At 39.5% G+C, this 13,675-nt stretch overlaps 1 protein-coding gene across 2 annotated transcripts in view; it reads right to left on the bottom strand.

Moving 5' to 3' along the window:
- Positions 1-10,373, bottom strand: part of WDR11 (WD repeat domain 11) — a 58,520-nt gene extending 48,147 nt beyond the window's left edge. For both annotated transcript variants that reach the window (XR_015552522.1, XM_087432713.1), the window contains exons 1-5: positions 10,247-10,373; positions 9,249-9,360; positions 3,890-4,043; positions 2,472-2,645; positions 93-279 (exon numbers count right to left, since the gene is read on the bottom strand). Coding sequence is in view for 1 of the 2 variants with exons in the window: in XM_087432713.1 (XP_087288839.1) it covers positions 93-279; positions 2,472-2,645; positions 3,890-4,043; positions 9,249-9,360; positions 10,247-10,332 (713 nt within the window). In the remaining variant the exon portion in view is untranslated. The remainder of the gene's footprint in view (positions 1-92; positions 280-2,471; positions 2,646-3,889; positions 4,044-9,248; positions 9,361-10,246) is intronic.
- Between the last annotated feature and the right edge of the window lie 3,302 nt (positions 10,374-13,675).

Here is a 13,675-nt window from a genome sequence, read left to right as displayed (position 1 = left end):
CTTCACCAAAAAAAGATGTTTTCATGAAGAGATGATAGATAAATGTTGAATAAATGTATGAACGTTATTATTAGTTTACACTTGTAACTTACCTAGGTTTCTCTTGAGTGATTAAGATTTTTACTTTATTAAGAGCCTTCTTGGCCCCTGTGGCCGTAGCCAGCTTGTTGTGAGCTGGGCTGGAGTGTGGGCTGGAAATATACACTTTTTTCCCAGGGCCTGAGGGAGGCTTGGCTGGAGAGAAGTCTGAGATGAACACAATACCCTCACTGGTGAGCACTATATTGGAGAAGGAAAACTATGATTAAAGTTTAATCAGGTTTAGCACAGAGTTTTATTCCAACACAATTTTGAGAGCAAAGTAATGATAATTTTAATATAGAACTGGCAGTGTTATGCAGTCGTAACATAATGGGAATGTTCTCCAAGCTGAAGTGAAACAGGTGGTCCATTACAATTTATCAGAGGCCTCTGAGCTCAACATCCTAACTTAATGTTTTATATTAAAAAGATACCAGAAGGTTATTGGCAGAAAGAGCAAATGTTTGTTCTTCCAAATAAATTCAGTGCACGGACTTTCATTAAAAACCTTTCGTCATTATATCCTCTAACTTCAAAATCCAAAGACTTCAGAATATAAAATTCACAGAAGAAAAAAAAAATCCCATATTAGACTCACATATTACACTTAGTTAAGTTCAAATATTTGATTTGATGATACTAATTTTTTATGATTATCATGAGCTACTCAGTCTAAATACATTTCCTTTTTCTTCTTGAGCATCATATTGAACCCTAGGATGTGTAAAGAGTGTTCTTTTTCTCTTTATATTTAGAGTAAAAGTAGAGTGCCAACAATGGCTTACTAAGTGTACAGGAAACAGAAATATTCAAGGAGGCGGCACCATATTTAGCAATACAAATTATGCCTTTTCCTGACTGAAAATATAATCTCCCTCAGGACTGGGACTGACTAATACCATCTGAGCAGAAGAATCTTCTCTGGCTCCCCGCAGTTAGGGAGACTGCTTTAGGCACAGGGAACAAAGAAGTATTCAAGAGTTGTGACAACCCTAGCACATTCAATGAGTAAATCAAAGACGTCAGGTCAGCTGACACTGTGAAATATATGGTGTTTTCATCAACCAAATTACAGGGGTGCAGTAATTTAGCCTGAAGCCTTGTCTCCTTTTCAGCCTACAGAAGTCATCCTTCAAGGTCCCACTCGTTTTTCTCCTTTTGTGATTCCCTCCCTCCCTGACTCTGCCAGCTGAGCCACCCTCCTGCGCTTCTACAACATTGCATTTCATAGCAAACTAGTGAGAGAGTGAATGTACGAATGCATCCATTCACAGACACACATCTATATACACCAACCCTAAACACTCTGTATTGCACTCATTTATACACCCATGTTTCCCATTTTAATTTCTACCTGTCTACCCTTCTTTTCCTCCTTCAACGCACACATATAAATGCTGTGGATTTACATCCCTCAATAAATGCTGGTGGATACAAGTTAGAATTCTGAGTCATTCAAATCCAGGGAAAACCTTCTTTACCATAGCTAATTCCTTTACCTCCTCCAAGTTTTTGATCAAATACCAAAATGAAGCCAACTTTGACTACTTTATCTAATATGACAACCTGCCCACTCCCATTCTCCTTATCCTGTTTTACTTTTTATATCACTTATAACCTCTTAATATACTAGAATTTATTAATTCATTATGCTCATAGTTTAGGATCTGACTCCCTCTCACTAGACTACTTACTAACTCTATGAAGGCAGGAATCCTTGTCTCGGTTCACTGATATATTCCCAGTTCCCAGAACATGCCTGACATATAGTAATAGCTCAAGAACTATCTGTTGGATAACTGAATAAAGAATATTTTCTAAATAATTTAGTCACAAAAATATCTGTGTAAAAGCAAATCTAATTTTCAGATCACTAGCTCAGTAAACACCAAAAGCACATTGGCCAAAACAACCTTTGCAAGAAAAAATCCCCTTGGGCTTATTCTGTTCCTTACATGTGTCTGTTTAAGGTACTCAAAACACATGGCATGAATTAGAATAATTTTTTACAAAGGAAGAACTGAATTTGGCCATGGACTAAATGAAACCCTTGACTCTTTAAACGTTCCTAGAAAAATAAATTTAATTAAGTCTGAATTAGAACAGCACAGCAACTCTCCCTGGCTAATCTAATTCTATTCAAATTCAACACAGCGAAGATCTAGCTTGCAGACTTAAATTTCTAACTATCAAAATATTTGCAAATGCTATGGGGTTATCATTTAGTATTTGTATTAGGAGCTGCAGAAATATGGACTAGATGTGCTTCTCCATTTTGCTCAGTTGTTTTAACATTAGATGTATGATGTGTGTTGTGTGCATCTTACGTATACAGCATTAACTATACTATAAATACCTCAACTCATTTTCCACAAGAGACTATTACTCACAAGTTAAATGTGAGGGATCAAAAGGGTCAAAAGAAAAAGAGAGAATGTTATCTGCATAGCTCTTCTTCCACAGTTTGGTGCCAGTATCTGCATTCCAGAGCACAATATAATTTGGCGGGTGGATAGCAAGCAGTAAATCTCGGGAAGCATCTTGATTCCACAGCCACTGAACATCTGTAAAGACCAGATGAATAAAGGCAAAACTGAGAAATCACCCACTTCAAAATATTTGGCAAACAAATTCTTGATATTTAGGGTTTTTTTTCACATAATCCTTAAAATCTTAATTCCTCCTCTCCCCTCAATGGTGCTTATATGTGTATATATGTCAAGATCGCAGAGGAAAAGCTAATTTTATATAAAAATGATCTCTCTGGACATTAAAATCTCAAGATCAAAATTTTCAAGTAATCCGAAACATCATTTCAAAGAAAACACAATCTGAAATATTATTTCAAAGAAAATACAAAAAAATTGCACTAATCATTACTTAAAACTTGATGTCAGACTGTCCTAGCCATGATCTCTAATATCAGACTCTCCTAATGTTTCTGTGGAATTACTTAATGGGACTTTGCAGAGTTTCATGTTTTCTCACAACAATAAACAGGATAAAGATCTAGTTCAGTACCTAGTATATAGTAAGTACTCGATAATTTTTTTGTGTGTGTGAGGAAAAGTGGCCCTGAGCTAACATCTGTTGCCAATCTTCCTCTTTTTGCTTGAGGAAGATTGTCCCTGAGCTAACATCTGTGCCCATCTTTCTCTATTTTGTATGTGGGACGCAGCCACAGCTTGGCTTGATGAGCAGTGTGTAGGTCCTCAAAGGAGATCTGAACCCACGGACCCTGGGCGGCCGAAGTGGAGTGTGCCAACTTAACCACTAAGCCACTGGGCCAGCCCCTCAATAAATATTTTTTAAATAGTCATTTAAAAAATTCAGTCAGTCAAGAGAGCCATTCAGTCAAAGCCTTGGGTCTAAAGAATACGGTATTGGTTTTAGGTCGGTAACATAAACAAACAAACAAATCATCTATTTGAAAATGAGAAAAAAATTTTGATTATCTCAATTAATGGAAAGTAAGCACAGAGTGCTAATTCAAAATAGCAGTTCGGCCAAGTTTACCTATATTATAGCTTAGATTACAAGACTGTTTATAGCAGCTTAATTTTTCTCATCACACGAGGCTGATGTCGAAATTAGCACATTTTACCAAAACACAGATCAGCTGAGATTTGAGGAAATATTGATTGGAAAGTATTGATAAGGAAAAGAAAACTAGATTCAGATCAGTAGAACACGTAAAAACAATTAAGAGTTAACTGGGAAGAGATGAAATTAAATGAACGGGGGGATAAAACCCACTCTAAGAGTAAGTGTATTACTACAAACACTTAGAAGAGCAGACTTTCCTCACCCTGAATAGGTTTGGCATGCTCTTGGATCTCACACTGAGCTACTCCTGCTGCTACATCCCAAACGATGATCTTTCCATTGACATCAGCAGAAGCTAAGCGCAAGGAATACGGTGAGCCAATGTTATGGTGATAATTTTCCCTGGCCCATTTCACCTAGTATCAAGAAGAAATCAAATCATGTACATACCTGCACTGGATGAAACCAAACATTGTTTTCATAAAACATCAACCAGAACCCACACTACATTCTACACTTACATTACAAAAGCATTTAGAAAGAATAAACAGGAAGCTGGTTTCCATCTTGAAAGCCAAAGATTTTTATTATTTATGATATTTTTCAAAAGTTGCAGTTAAAATATTTTTGAAAACATCACTATGTTCCTGCTTTTAAGATATGAAAAATGACACACAGCCTTAATATTTTGGGAAATTCAGGTAAAAACTTGAAAATACCATATCATAAAATGGTAATGATTATTGGTATGACCAAATGGTACAATCTTAAAATCTAATTATGACAGAACATCTAAAATCCTAAATTGTTAAGTAGACTGTTTTTCTGTAACCTATTCTCCTAATTAAAAGGCGACAACTTAGAGCTACAAAAACCTCACGGAAGGAGAGATAGGAAAAACCAAAAGCAAACAAAAACCTCTGCCCGTCCCTCTTTCATAAAATTGGAAAAAATGTTAACAGATTTTTCTCTAAAAAAAAAAAAACTTATACTTCACACTTCTAGCAACATCAAAATAAACACCTCAAGAATTCCAGTGCAAATCAGGTTAGCCCAGAGCATCCAATACTGACAGCTGGAGTCGGATCAAAACACACAGTCCTCACCCTGAACCAAGGCCTTCCCCGGCCACAACCCCACCCCCCAGCTCAGCATCCTGCTTGTTTTCTTCAAAGCGTTTACCACACAATAATTTGTAATTATTTTATTTACTTTGTTTTGACCTATCACCAACCCAGGAACTGTTACGGCAGGATCATGCGGGCCTTGTTCACATTTCAATTCCCAGACCTTAACAAAGTGTCCACAGCTGCTGTTCAACACGTATGTGTTTAATAAAGAACTTAAACACCACAGAATCTTCAAGTATATACACATGTAAACATATGTATACAGATACACACATATGTGTTTACATACTTAAACACATCATGCTAAAGTAGAGAAGTATGCTAACCAATTCCAACAGTATTCATGAAAAGGCTGGCAACAAAGTGTTCTGAACTTCAGTGTTAATAAGCCTTAAGGTTCTACTGTAACACATCTTTTCCTCAGGCAAGAATTTTTTTAAATGAAACGTGTATATGGGTGTGTGTGCATATATGTATGTGTATATGTATATTTATTTTATACATATGTGTAGGTATATACAGTCAATCCTCATTATTTGCAGATTCTGTATTTGTGAATTTGCCTACTCACTGAAATTTGTGATTTTATTTGCAAAAGCAATATCTGAATTGCTTTCGCAATCATTCACAGACACGTGCAGAGTGGTGAAAAATCTGAGTCACCCAACATACCCGTGCATTCTCAGCTGAGGTGCAACTGGTGTCCTTGTTTCAGCTCTCATAATGCAAACAGTGTCCTTTTTTTTTTTTTTTTGGTGAGGAAGATCAGCCCTGAGCTAACATCCGTGCCAATCCTCCTCTTTTTGCTGAGGAAGACTGGGCCTGAGCTAAGATCTACTGCCAATCCTCGTCTTTTTTTTTCCCTTTTTCTCTCCAAAGCCCCAGTAGATAGTTGTAGTCATAGTTGCACATCCTTCTAGTTGCTGTATGTGGGACGTGGCCTCAGCATGGCTGGAGAAGCGGCGTGTCGGTGCACGCCCGGGATCCAAACCCCGGCCGCCAGGAGTGGAGCACGCGCACTTAACCGCTAAGCCACGGGGCCGGCCCCAAACAAGTGTCTTTTTTGTAGTCTCTTTAGTACCATGTTTTTTGCATCTTTGTGCTTTTTGTTGATGATTTCGATCTAAAACGCACAATGCTGAGTGAGTGCTGTCTAGTGTTCCTAAGAGCAAGAAGTTGTGATGTGCCTTATGGGAAAAATATGTGAGATGAGCTTTGTTCAGGCATGAGGTACAGTGCTGATGGCCATGAGTTCAATATTAATGAATCAACAATATATATTAAATAAGATGTCTTTTAACAGAAACACTTATAAAACAAGGTTGTGCATTGATCAGTTGATGAAAATATTGTGACTAGAGGCTCTAACCTTGTTTAACCCCCAGGAGCAATCAATGTTTCAGTATTTGCTACTTCTGTGTTTGCAACAACTTTACAGAATAAAACTACCACAGATAAGAATTGTGTGTGTATGTATATTTATGTATATTTATATGGATGTAGTGCTTGAATTCCACTTATGTAAACCCCAAGCAGTCTATATATTTTTTAAAAAATCACCTACACACATCATAATCAAACTGCTGAAAACCAAGGATAAGGAGAAAATCCTGAAGGCAGCCAGATGAGAAAAGATATACTGCATACAGAGAAACAAAGACAAGAATTTCTCATCAGAAATTACACAAGCTGGAAGATAGTGAAGTGATATCTTTAAAGTACTACAAGAAAAAAAACCTGGTGAAATACTTTCTCAGACAAAACCTGAGAGAACCAGAGACTATTAGATATGAACTTCAAGAACTTAAAAGGAAATTCTTCAGGCAAACGGAATATAATACCAGACTGAAACTTGGCTCTATCTACACAAAGAAATGCAAACCTCAGATATGCCAAAAAGACAGAAGGGGGTCGGGGAGGGAGAGAGAGAGAGAGAAAGATAATACATTTCTCTCAAAAAAATCCTACACCTAACATCAGACTTAATGGTGAAAGGCTGAATGCTTTCCTCCTAGGCTCAGGAACAAGAGTATCCTCTCACCATTCCTATTCATTAGAGTTGAGGTCCTAGCAAATGCAATATGATAAGAAAAATAAATAGAAGACATGCAGAATATCAATGAAAAAACTGTCATCTGCAGATAACATGATTGTCTATGTAAAAAATCCCCCCAAAATTACTAGATCTAATGAGTTTAGCAAGATCACAGGATATAGGCCAACATACAAAAACCAATTCTATTTTTCCCTACTTCATATTATATACAAAAATTAATTCAAAATGGATCAAGAACCTAAATGTAAGAGCTAAAACTATAAAATTTTTAGAAGAAAACAAAGGTATAGATCTTCTTGACATTGGAAAAAGCAATGTTTCTTGGATACAGCAACAACAAAAAATAGATAAAATAGACTACATCAAAATTGAAAACTTTTGTGCTTCATAAGACACCATCAAAAAAGTGAAAGACAACTCAGCATGAGAGAAAATATTTGCCAACCACATACCTGATAAGGGACTTATATCTAGAATACGTAAAGAACACTTACGACTCAGTAATACAAAGACAGTGTAATTTTAAAATGGGCAAAGCACTGAACAGACATTTCTCAAAGAAGATATACAAATGGCCAACAAGCACATGAAAGATGCTCAATATCATTAGCCATCAGGAAAATGCAAACCAAAACCGCAATGAGAACCACTTCATACCCACTAAGACGGCTATAATCAAAAGGACACATAATAACAAGTGTTGGTGAGGATGTGGAGAAGTTGGAATCTTCATACACTGCTAATAGGAATGAAAAATGGTGCAGCCTTTTGGGAAAACAGTCTGGTAGTTCCTCAAAAAGTTAAACATAGAGTTACCATTTAAGTCAGTAATTCTACTCCTAGGCATACACTCAAGAGAAATGAAAACACAGGTTCACACAAAAAATTGTACACAAATGTTCACAGCAGCATTATTCATAATATCCAAATAGTGGGAAATACCCAAATGTCCATCAGTAAATAAATGTTGTATATTCATATAGTGGAATACTATTCAGCAATAAAAAGGAACAGAGTACTGATACATACTACAACATGGATGACCCTTGAAAACATTATGCTAGGTGAAAAGAAGCCAGACACAAAAGGCCACATATTGTATGCTTTCATTTACATGAAATGTCCAGACTAGGCAAATCTACAGGACACAAAGTAGATTAGTGGTTCCCTAGTGATGAAGGGGATAGGTAAAAGGAGGGTGACTGTTAAGGGGTATGAGGTTTCTTTTTGGGGCTATGAAATTGATTGTGGTGACGGCTGCACAACTCTGAATACACTAAAAACCAGGTGAATTTTATGGTACAAATCTCTCAATAAAGCTGTTATATGTATTACAAAAAAAAAAGAGCCCCCAAATCTCTAGCTCCAATCCTAACCTTGCTCCTAAAATTTCAGATCACGATAATTCAATTGCCCCAGATATCTCAGATTTTACATGCTGAAAATTTAAACTTACTGACTTCATACACACTTAGCTTATCATAGCAACACTGTCATTCAGTTACTCAAACAGAAACTTCAGAGTCATTCTATTCTGACTCTCCCTTAAAACTGATAACTATAAAGGCTATCAAGTTTACCTCTTAAGCAGCTCCTAAATATGACTCCTTCATGCCTCAGCTCTATTTTAGGCCCTTAGAATTTCCTGCCAAAATTACCGCAAAAGTCTCCTAAATGATCTCACTGCCTCATCTTGCCTTTCTCCAAGAGATCCTCCACAGCTGCCTGAGTGAGTTTTTCTAAAATGTAAACATGATCATATCAATCTCCTACTTAAAAATCCTAAGTCCTTCCTAATCTTATAAAACTTTCAGGGCAGGTGAATTTCTCTGGCTGCCTCCTCCTCATCACCTCCACATGTGTATCCCATCTTTTAGCCATCCTTATGCACTCTACTTACCTTCGGGTATATTCTTCCTTTTTCCTGTAGTGTTCCTCTCCCAATTTTTCACTTGACTAACTACTGTCTACCAGTCCCCAAGAAGAAAAGACTTCTGTGACTCTCCCCTGATCCCTCCAACTAGGTGATATGTGGCTCCTTTGTCTTCCCACATGTTTTGCAAGTCTCACTTATCACACTGTATTTGTGTGTTTTCTTTTCCTTCTTCCCCATCAGACAATGAACTGCTTGAGGGCTTTCACCTCTATATCCTTAGCACATGCTGAGTTCTCAAAACTAATGAATGAATGAGTGGTCCAGTAAACGGCAGAATTGGTGTTTTCCACCAGCTTTAAAATGACCTAAGAACTAGCATTTAATAGCTCATCCTGGATTGACATTAAGTCATATATACAGAAATACTAGGCTACCCCAAATAGATTATTATATTGAAAAGCTTTTCAACCCTTATACACATAACTTAACGAGATGCTAGTGATATTTAAAACTTTAGAATACACAATATGTTATAGGGTCAAAGTGGAATTTGACTTACCTTGACCACATCAGCTTTATGTTTTTCTAAAACTTGAAGAGTCTGGGCAGTACTGGAATCAATCACTACCACAAGGGAATGACATCCATAAGCAATTAAACCTTGCCAGCCCCTAACAAAACAGCAATGTTAAAATTTAAGCACAAAACAAAGCAAGACTTAACTTCTCTCTTGCCAAAAGGCATCCTAAATAAATGATAAATCTAACTAATATGTACCACCATTAGTAAAATTATTATTTAAGCCCAAAGGCCAGTATTTTACATTATCCCATTTAAACAAAAAGTTTAGGTAAGCCTAAAAATGCTTGTTGAAATTCATTTTCCATTGGGATAAAAAAGGTTCTGAGAGATACGCATATAGAGCTGTGAGGATGTATAAAGCAACTCCTGTCGTGTTATTTGTCTTATCAACCTGGAATCCCGGGCATCCACAAAGTGCCTGGCATCACGTTCCATAGTACCTGCGATGAGTCCCGGCCCTTTCAACCAGATAGAAAGACAAACCCTGGGGAGGAGGCTTCGGTCCTCCTGCCAACATTCCCAGCAGCCACAGCTACAGAATCCTGCTTTCTATTTGTCTAACTGTTGATTTTCAGAGCTGCAGTGTTCTTTTACAGTGAAAAGAGAAAGGAGAAATGAAGGATGGGTGGAGGGCACAGGCGCCCAGCACACTGCTGAATGAATAAAGCGATCAGAGAGAGAGACCGGGGAGGAGCGGTCGGGGAGCAGACGGGCCGGGAGAGGGGAAGGGGTGGGGTGGGGTGGGGTGGGGAAGGGGCAGAGGGAACAGACGGGAGAAAGGCGGCTAATGTCTCTGCCAGGGCGAGTTCCCGCACGGGGCATTCACTTCTTTCACAGCAACCACCCCCAGCATTTCAAAGATCTCCGCGGTGCGAGGGCGGCGCCCGGTGCGGGCGAGGCCACGTCACCCGGGGGCGAAACCCCTCGTTCCGTCCCCTTCCCCGCGCTGACTCCCGGCCGAGCCGGCGCCCTCACCAGTCCACCGCCGCCTTGTTGTGGGCGTGGAGGGCGCCGGTGAGGGTGCGCGCCGACACCTTGAAGTTCACCGTGTAGGGCAACATCGCGGCGGCCGAGCCCGGCCCTCAACCAGGAAGCGGCGGCCGCCCCGCTTCCGTTCCCAACAGAGTCCGGGTGGCTCCGTACGCGCCGCCGTTTCGTTCCGCCGGATCCCAGGGTCCACGGCCTTCAGGTTCCGCCACCCCCGGGTTCCGCCTCCATCAGGGTTCCCTTGCCCTGTGGTTCCGCCGCTCCGCGCAGGCCCGCGCTGTGCCCTGGAGGAAGTGGTGCCGCCTCCAATCGGGTGTGTTTTCTTCATATTGGGACAGCGGAGGCCCCTGTGCCCTGCTGGAGATCGTGAAAACCGAGAGCTAGAAGTCCCAGTTAGCCTTTCTGCCTTTGGTCAGTTAATTTGGGACCACCACCCATGCCAGGCACTGGTGTGGGCGTCGGGGGGTTTGTAGAATAAATGAATGCGTGGCATTAATTGGTTGAGATGGAGACAGTGAATGAGATGAATGGCCCCAATTTAAAAATTTCCAAATATAGAGAACACTCCCTATCTGATCTTGGAAATACTTGAAAAAATAGCGTTCCTCTTGAGGGCGAGTGCCAGTTTGCTTGTGTATTGGAGCTTCTCCTCTGCCACTCTCCTTCAAGTCAGGACCAATCCCTGCCTCCTCTGCGCCCCACACTTGGTTTATACCCTTTACTACAGCACTTGCCACAGTGATTTCTTTCCAGCGAGGATTTTTGCAGATGTGTTTCTCCCCCAATACATTGTTAGTTCCTTGATCAACGAAAGGGACAAAATGTTGGTGATTTTGTCATCTCAGGTCGTTCCGTCCACCTGACTGCTCTTATAAAACAGCTTTCTCAAAGATCACCTCCAATATCCTCTTAGTTGTTAAAGCCAATGAACATGTTTAGGCTCTTAGTTGTTCTTCCGCAGCTACACACTGTGGCTGCTTCCTTCCCTTCTCTTGCTGTCTCACCTTTCCTACCCCACATCCTTCTCTACTGATGCTTTTGGGGCTACCAGAGATGCCCATAACCACAGATCTAAATTTATCATTCCCTTAGTTAAAATCTTTGATGCTTCCTGTGATAGATTGCTAATTGGATCCCCAAATTCATTCTTCCCTTCTTTCGTAGGAACATAACCGCAATTTGTACCCGGGCACATTGTCATTCCATTAAATGAATATATATCCCAGCTTCCCTTAGAGCTAGATCAGGCCATGAGACTAAATTCTGGCCAATGAGATGTAAGTGGGAGCTTTATATAGTGACCTCTGAGAAATTACTCTTCTGTGCTGTTCTTATGTGCTATTTCAATATTTATATCCTTCATTATTGTTGTTTGCAACTGTGTCTTTCTACCAGGGAAAACTAACACATTTCTAGGCAACTGTAATATAGGGGAATAAATACACCCCACCAGACTTAGAATTCCTCTCAGAAAGGAATCAAATCCCAGTCTTCCTTTCTTCTCAATGCCCAGCACCCTTCCTGGTCCTCAATAAATGATTGATGGTGCAGGAGGTTTAAATGGCCATAAGCCTAAGATCAACCAGACACAAGGTGACATTGAGGAGTCAGTGCAGGAGCTCACAGATGGAGAAGGGCAACAGGTAACCCTCTTGGAGGAAGAAGGATTAATTAGTTTAAACCTGTAAGCTACCTCGAGGACATGAATGTTGAATATTTAGGGCAAGGATGGATAACCAGCTGGGGTTGGTACAGCAACATGTCTCCCATAGTACCAGAGTGTGAATTAAGTATGTTAATGGATTTTTATGGCCTTCTCTGAAGCATATGTCTTGGCTAGTGTGGAAGACAGAAGATTGAACACACTGGACAATTGCTCTCTTTAATAGGACAGAATCTATGCTCCTCTTCTATGCCTGAAAAACTACCATTTCACCCCATGCCTGGTGACATCAACTCCAAAGCCTGGTAATGTGGCCTCAGTGCATCCTTTGGCTGCTATATCATTTGCATCCCTAAACTAGGACAACTTTTTTTCCTCTTTTTTAAAGTTGGTGGAGATAAGAGTACAATGGGGATATTTCTGATTCCTACTCTGCTTGGGTGGGGGAAAGCAGATGAAAGGGATAAAGATGGAAATTAGATACTTCTGAATAAATCAGTTACTTCATAAGTAAACTTTCCAAGGTCACATCAGGAAGAACACTTGTAAATAGGTTTGAACATGGATGGAGATGTTGAGGATGAAGATGATGAAGTCCATAACTTACTACTGAGCACCCATCAAGTGCCAGGTACTATGATAAACCCTTTACCTGTATCATCTCATTTAATCTACTCAAAGTCACAAGGCTGTATTATAACAGGTATCCTGTAGATGACAAAATTAAGGCTCACAGAGTTGCCTGAAGCTACATAGCCAATGGAGGGCACAGCCAGTGTTGAACCCAGGTGAGTCTGGTTCCAAAACTCACACTTGTATCTACTGACAACACCACATTTCCCTCCATGTCACAATCCACTCCACAGTCCAGTTGCAATGAATTCTAGCTGCCTGAGAATCATGGGACTAAAAGAAAAAAACCACACAGCTTTATTGAGATATAACTCATATACCATACAATTCATCCATTTAATATGCACAATTTAGTTGGTTTTAGTATATTCACAGAGCTTTGTAACTGCGACCACAATCAATATAAGAATATTTTTTCACTTCACAAAGAAATCCTATACCCATTTGTAGTCACTCACCATTTCCCCCAACCTTCTGCCCCCTCCTCATCCCAAAGCAACCACTAATCTACTGTCTGTCCCCATAGATTTACCTATTCTGGACATTTCATATAAATGGAATAACACAACATGTGGCCTTTTGTTCCTGTCTTCTTCCACTTAGCATAATGCTTTCAAGATTTGTCCAGTTGTAATATATATCAGTACTTTATTCCTTTTTATTCCTAAATAATATTTCATTATATAGGTATACCACCTTTTATTTATCCATTCATCAGTTGATGGGCATTTGTGTTGTTTCCACTTTCCAGCTATTACAAATAATGCTGCTATGAACAATTGTGCATATCTTTGTGTGAACATGTGTTTTCATTTCTCTTGGGTAAATACCTAGGAGTGGAATTGCTGGTTCATATGGTAATTCTATGTTTAACTTTTTGAGGAACTACCAGACTGTTTTCCAAAGAGGCTGCACCATTGTACATTCCCATAAGCAGTGTGTGAGGATTCCAATTTCTCCACATCCTCACCGATACTTGTTATTATCTGCCCTTTTTAATTATAGTCAATGAAGTGGTTCTCATTCTGGTTTCGGTTTGCATTTCCCTGATAGCTAATGATGTCGAGCATCTTTTCATGTGCTCATTGGCTATTTATATATCTTCTTTGGAGAAATGTCTA

This window comes from Ceratotherium simum, chromosome 6 (assembly GCF_057802395.1).
Source record: "Ceratotherium simum simum isolate JZ-2026a chromosome 6, ASM5780239v1, whole genome shotgun sequence".
In the NCBI taxonomy this organism is placed as follows: Eukaryota; Metazoa; Chordata; class Mammalia; order Perissodactyla; family Rhinocerotidae; genus Ceratotherium; species Ceratotherium simum.
The sequence above is the reverse complement of the archived record's forward strand: the minus strand, read 5'-3'. Positions and strand labels throughout refer to the sequence as shown.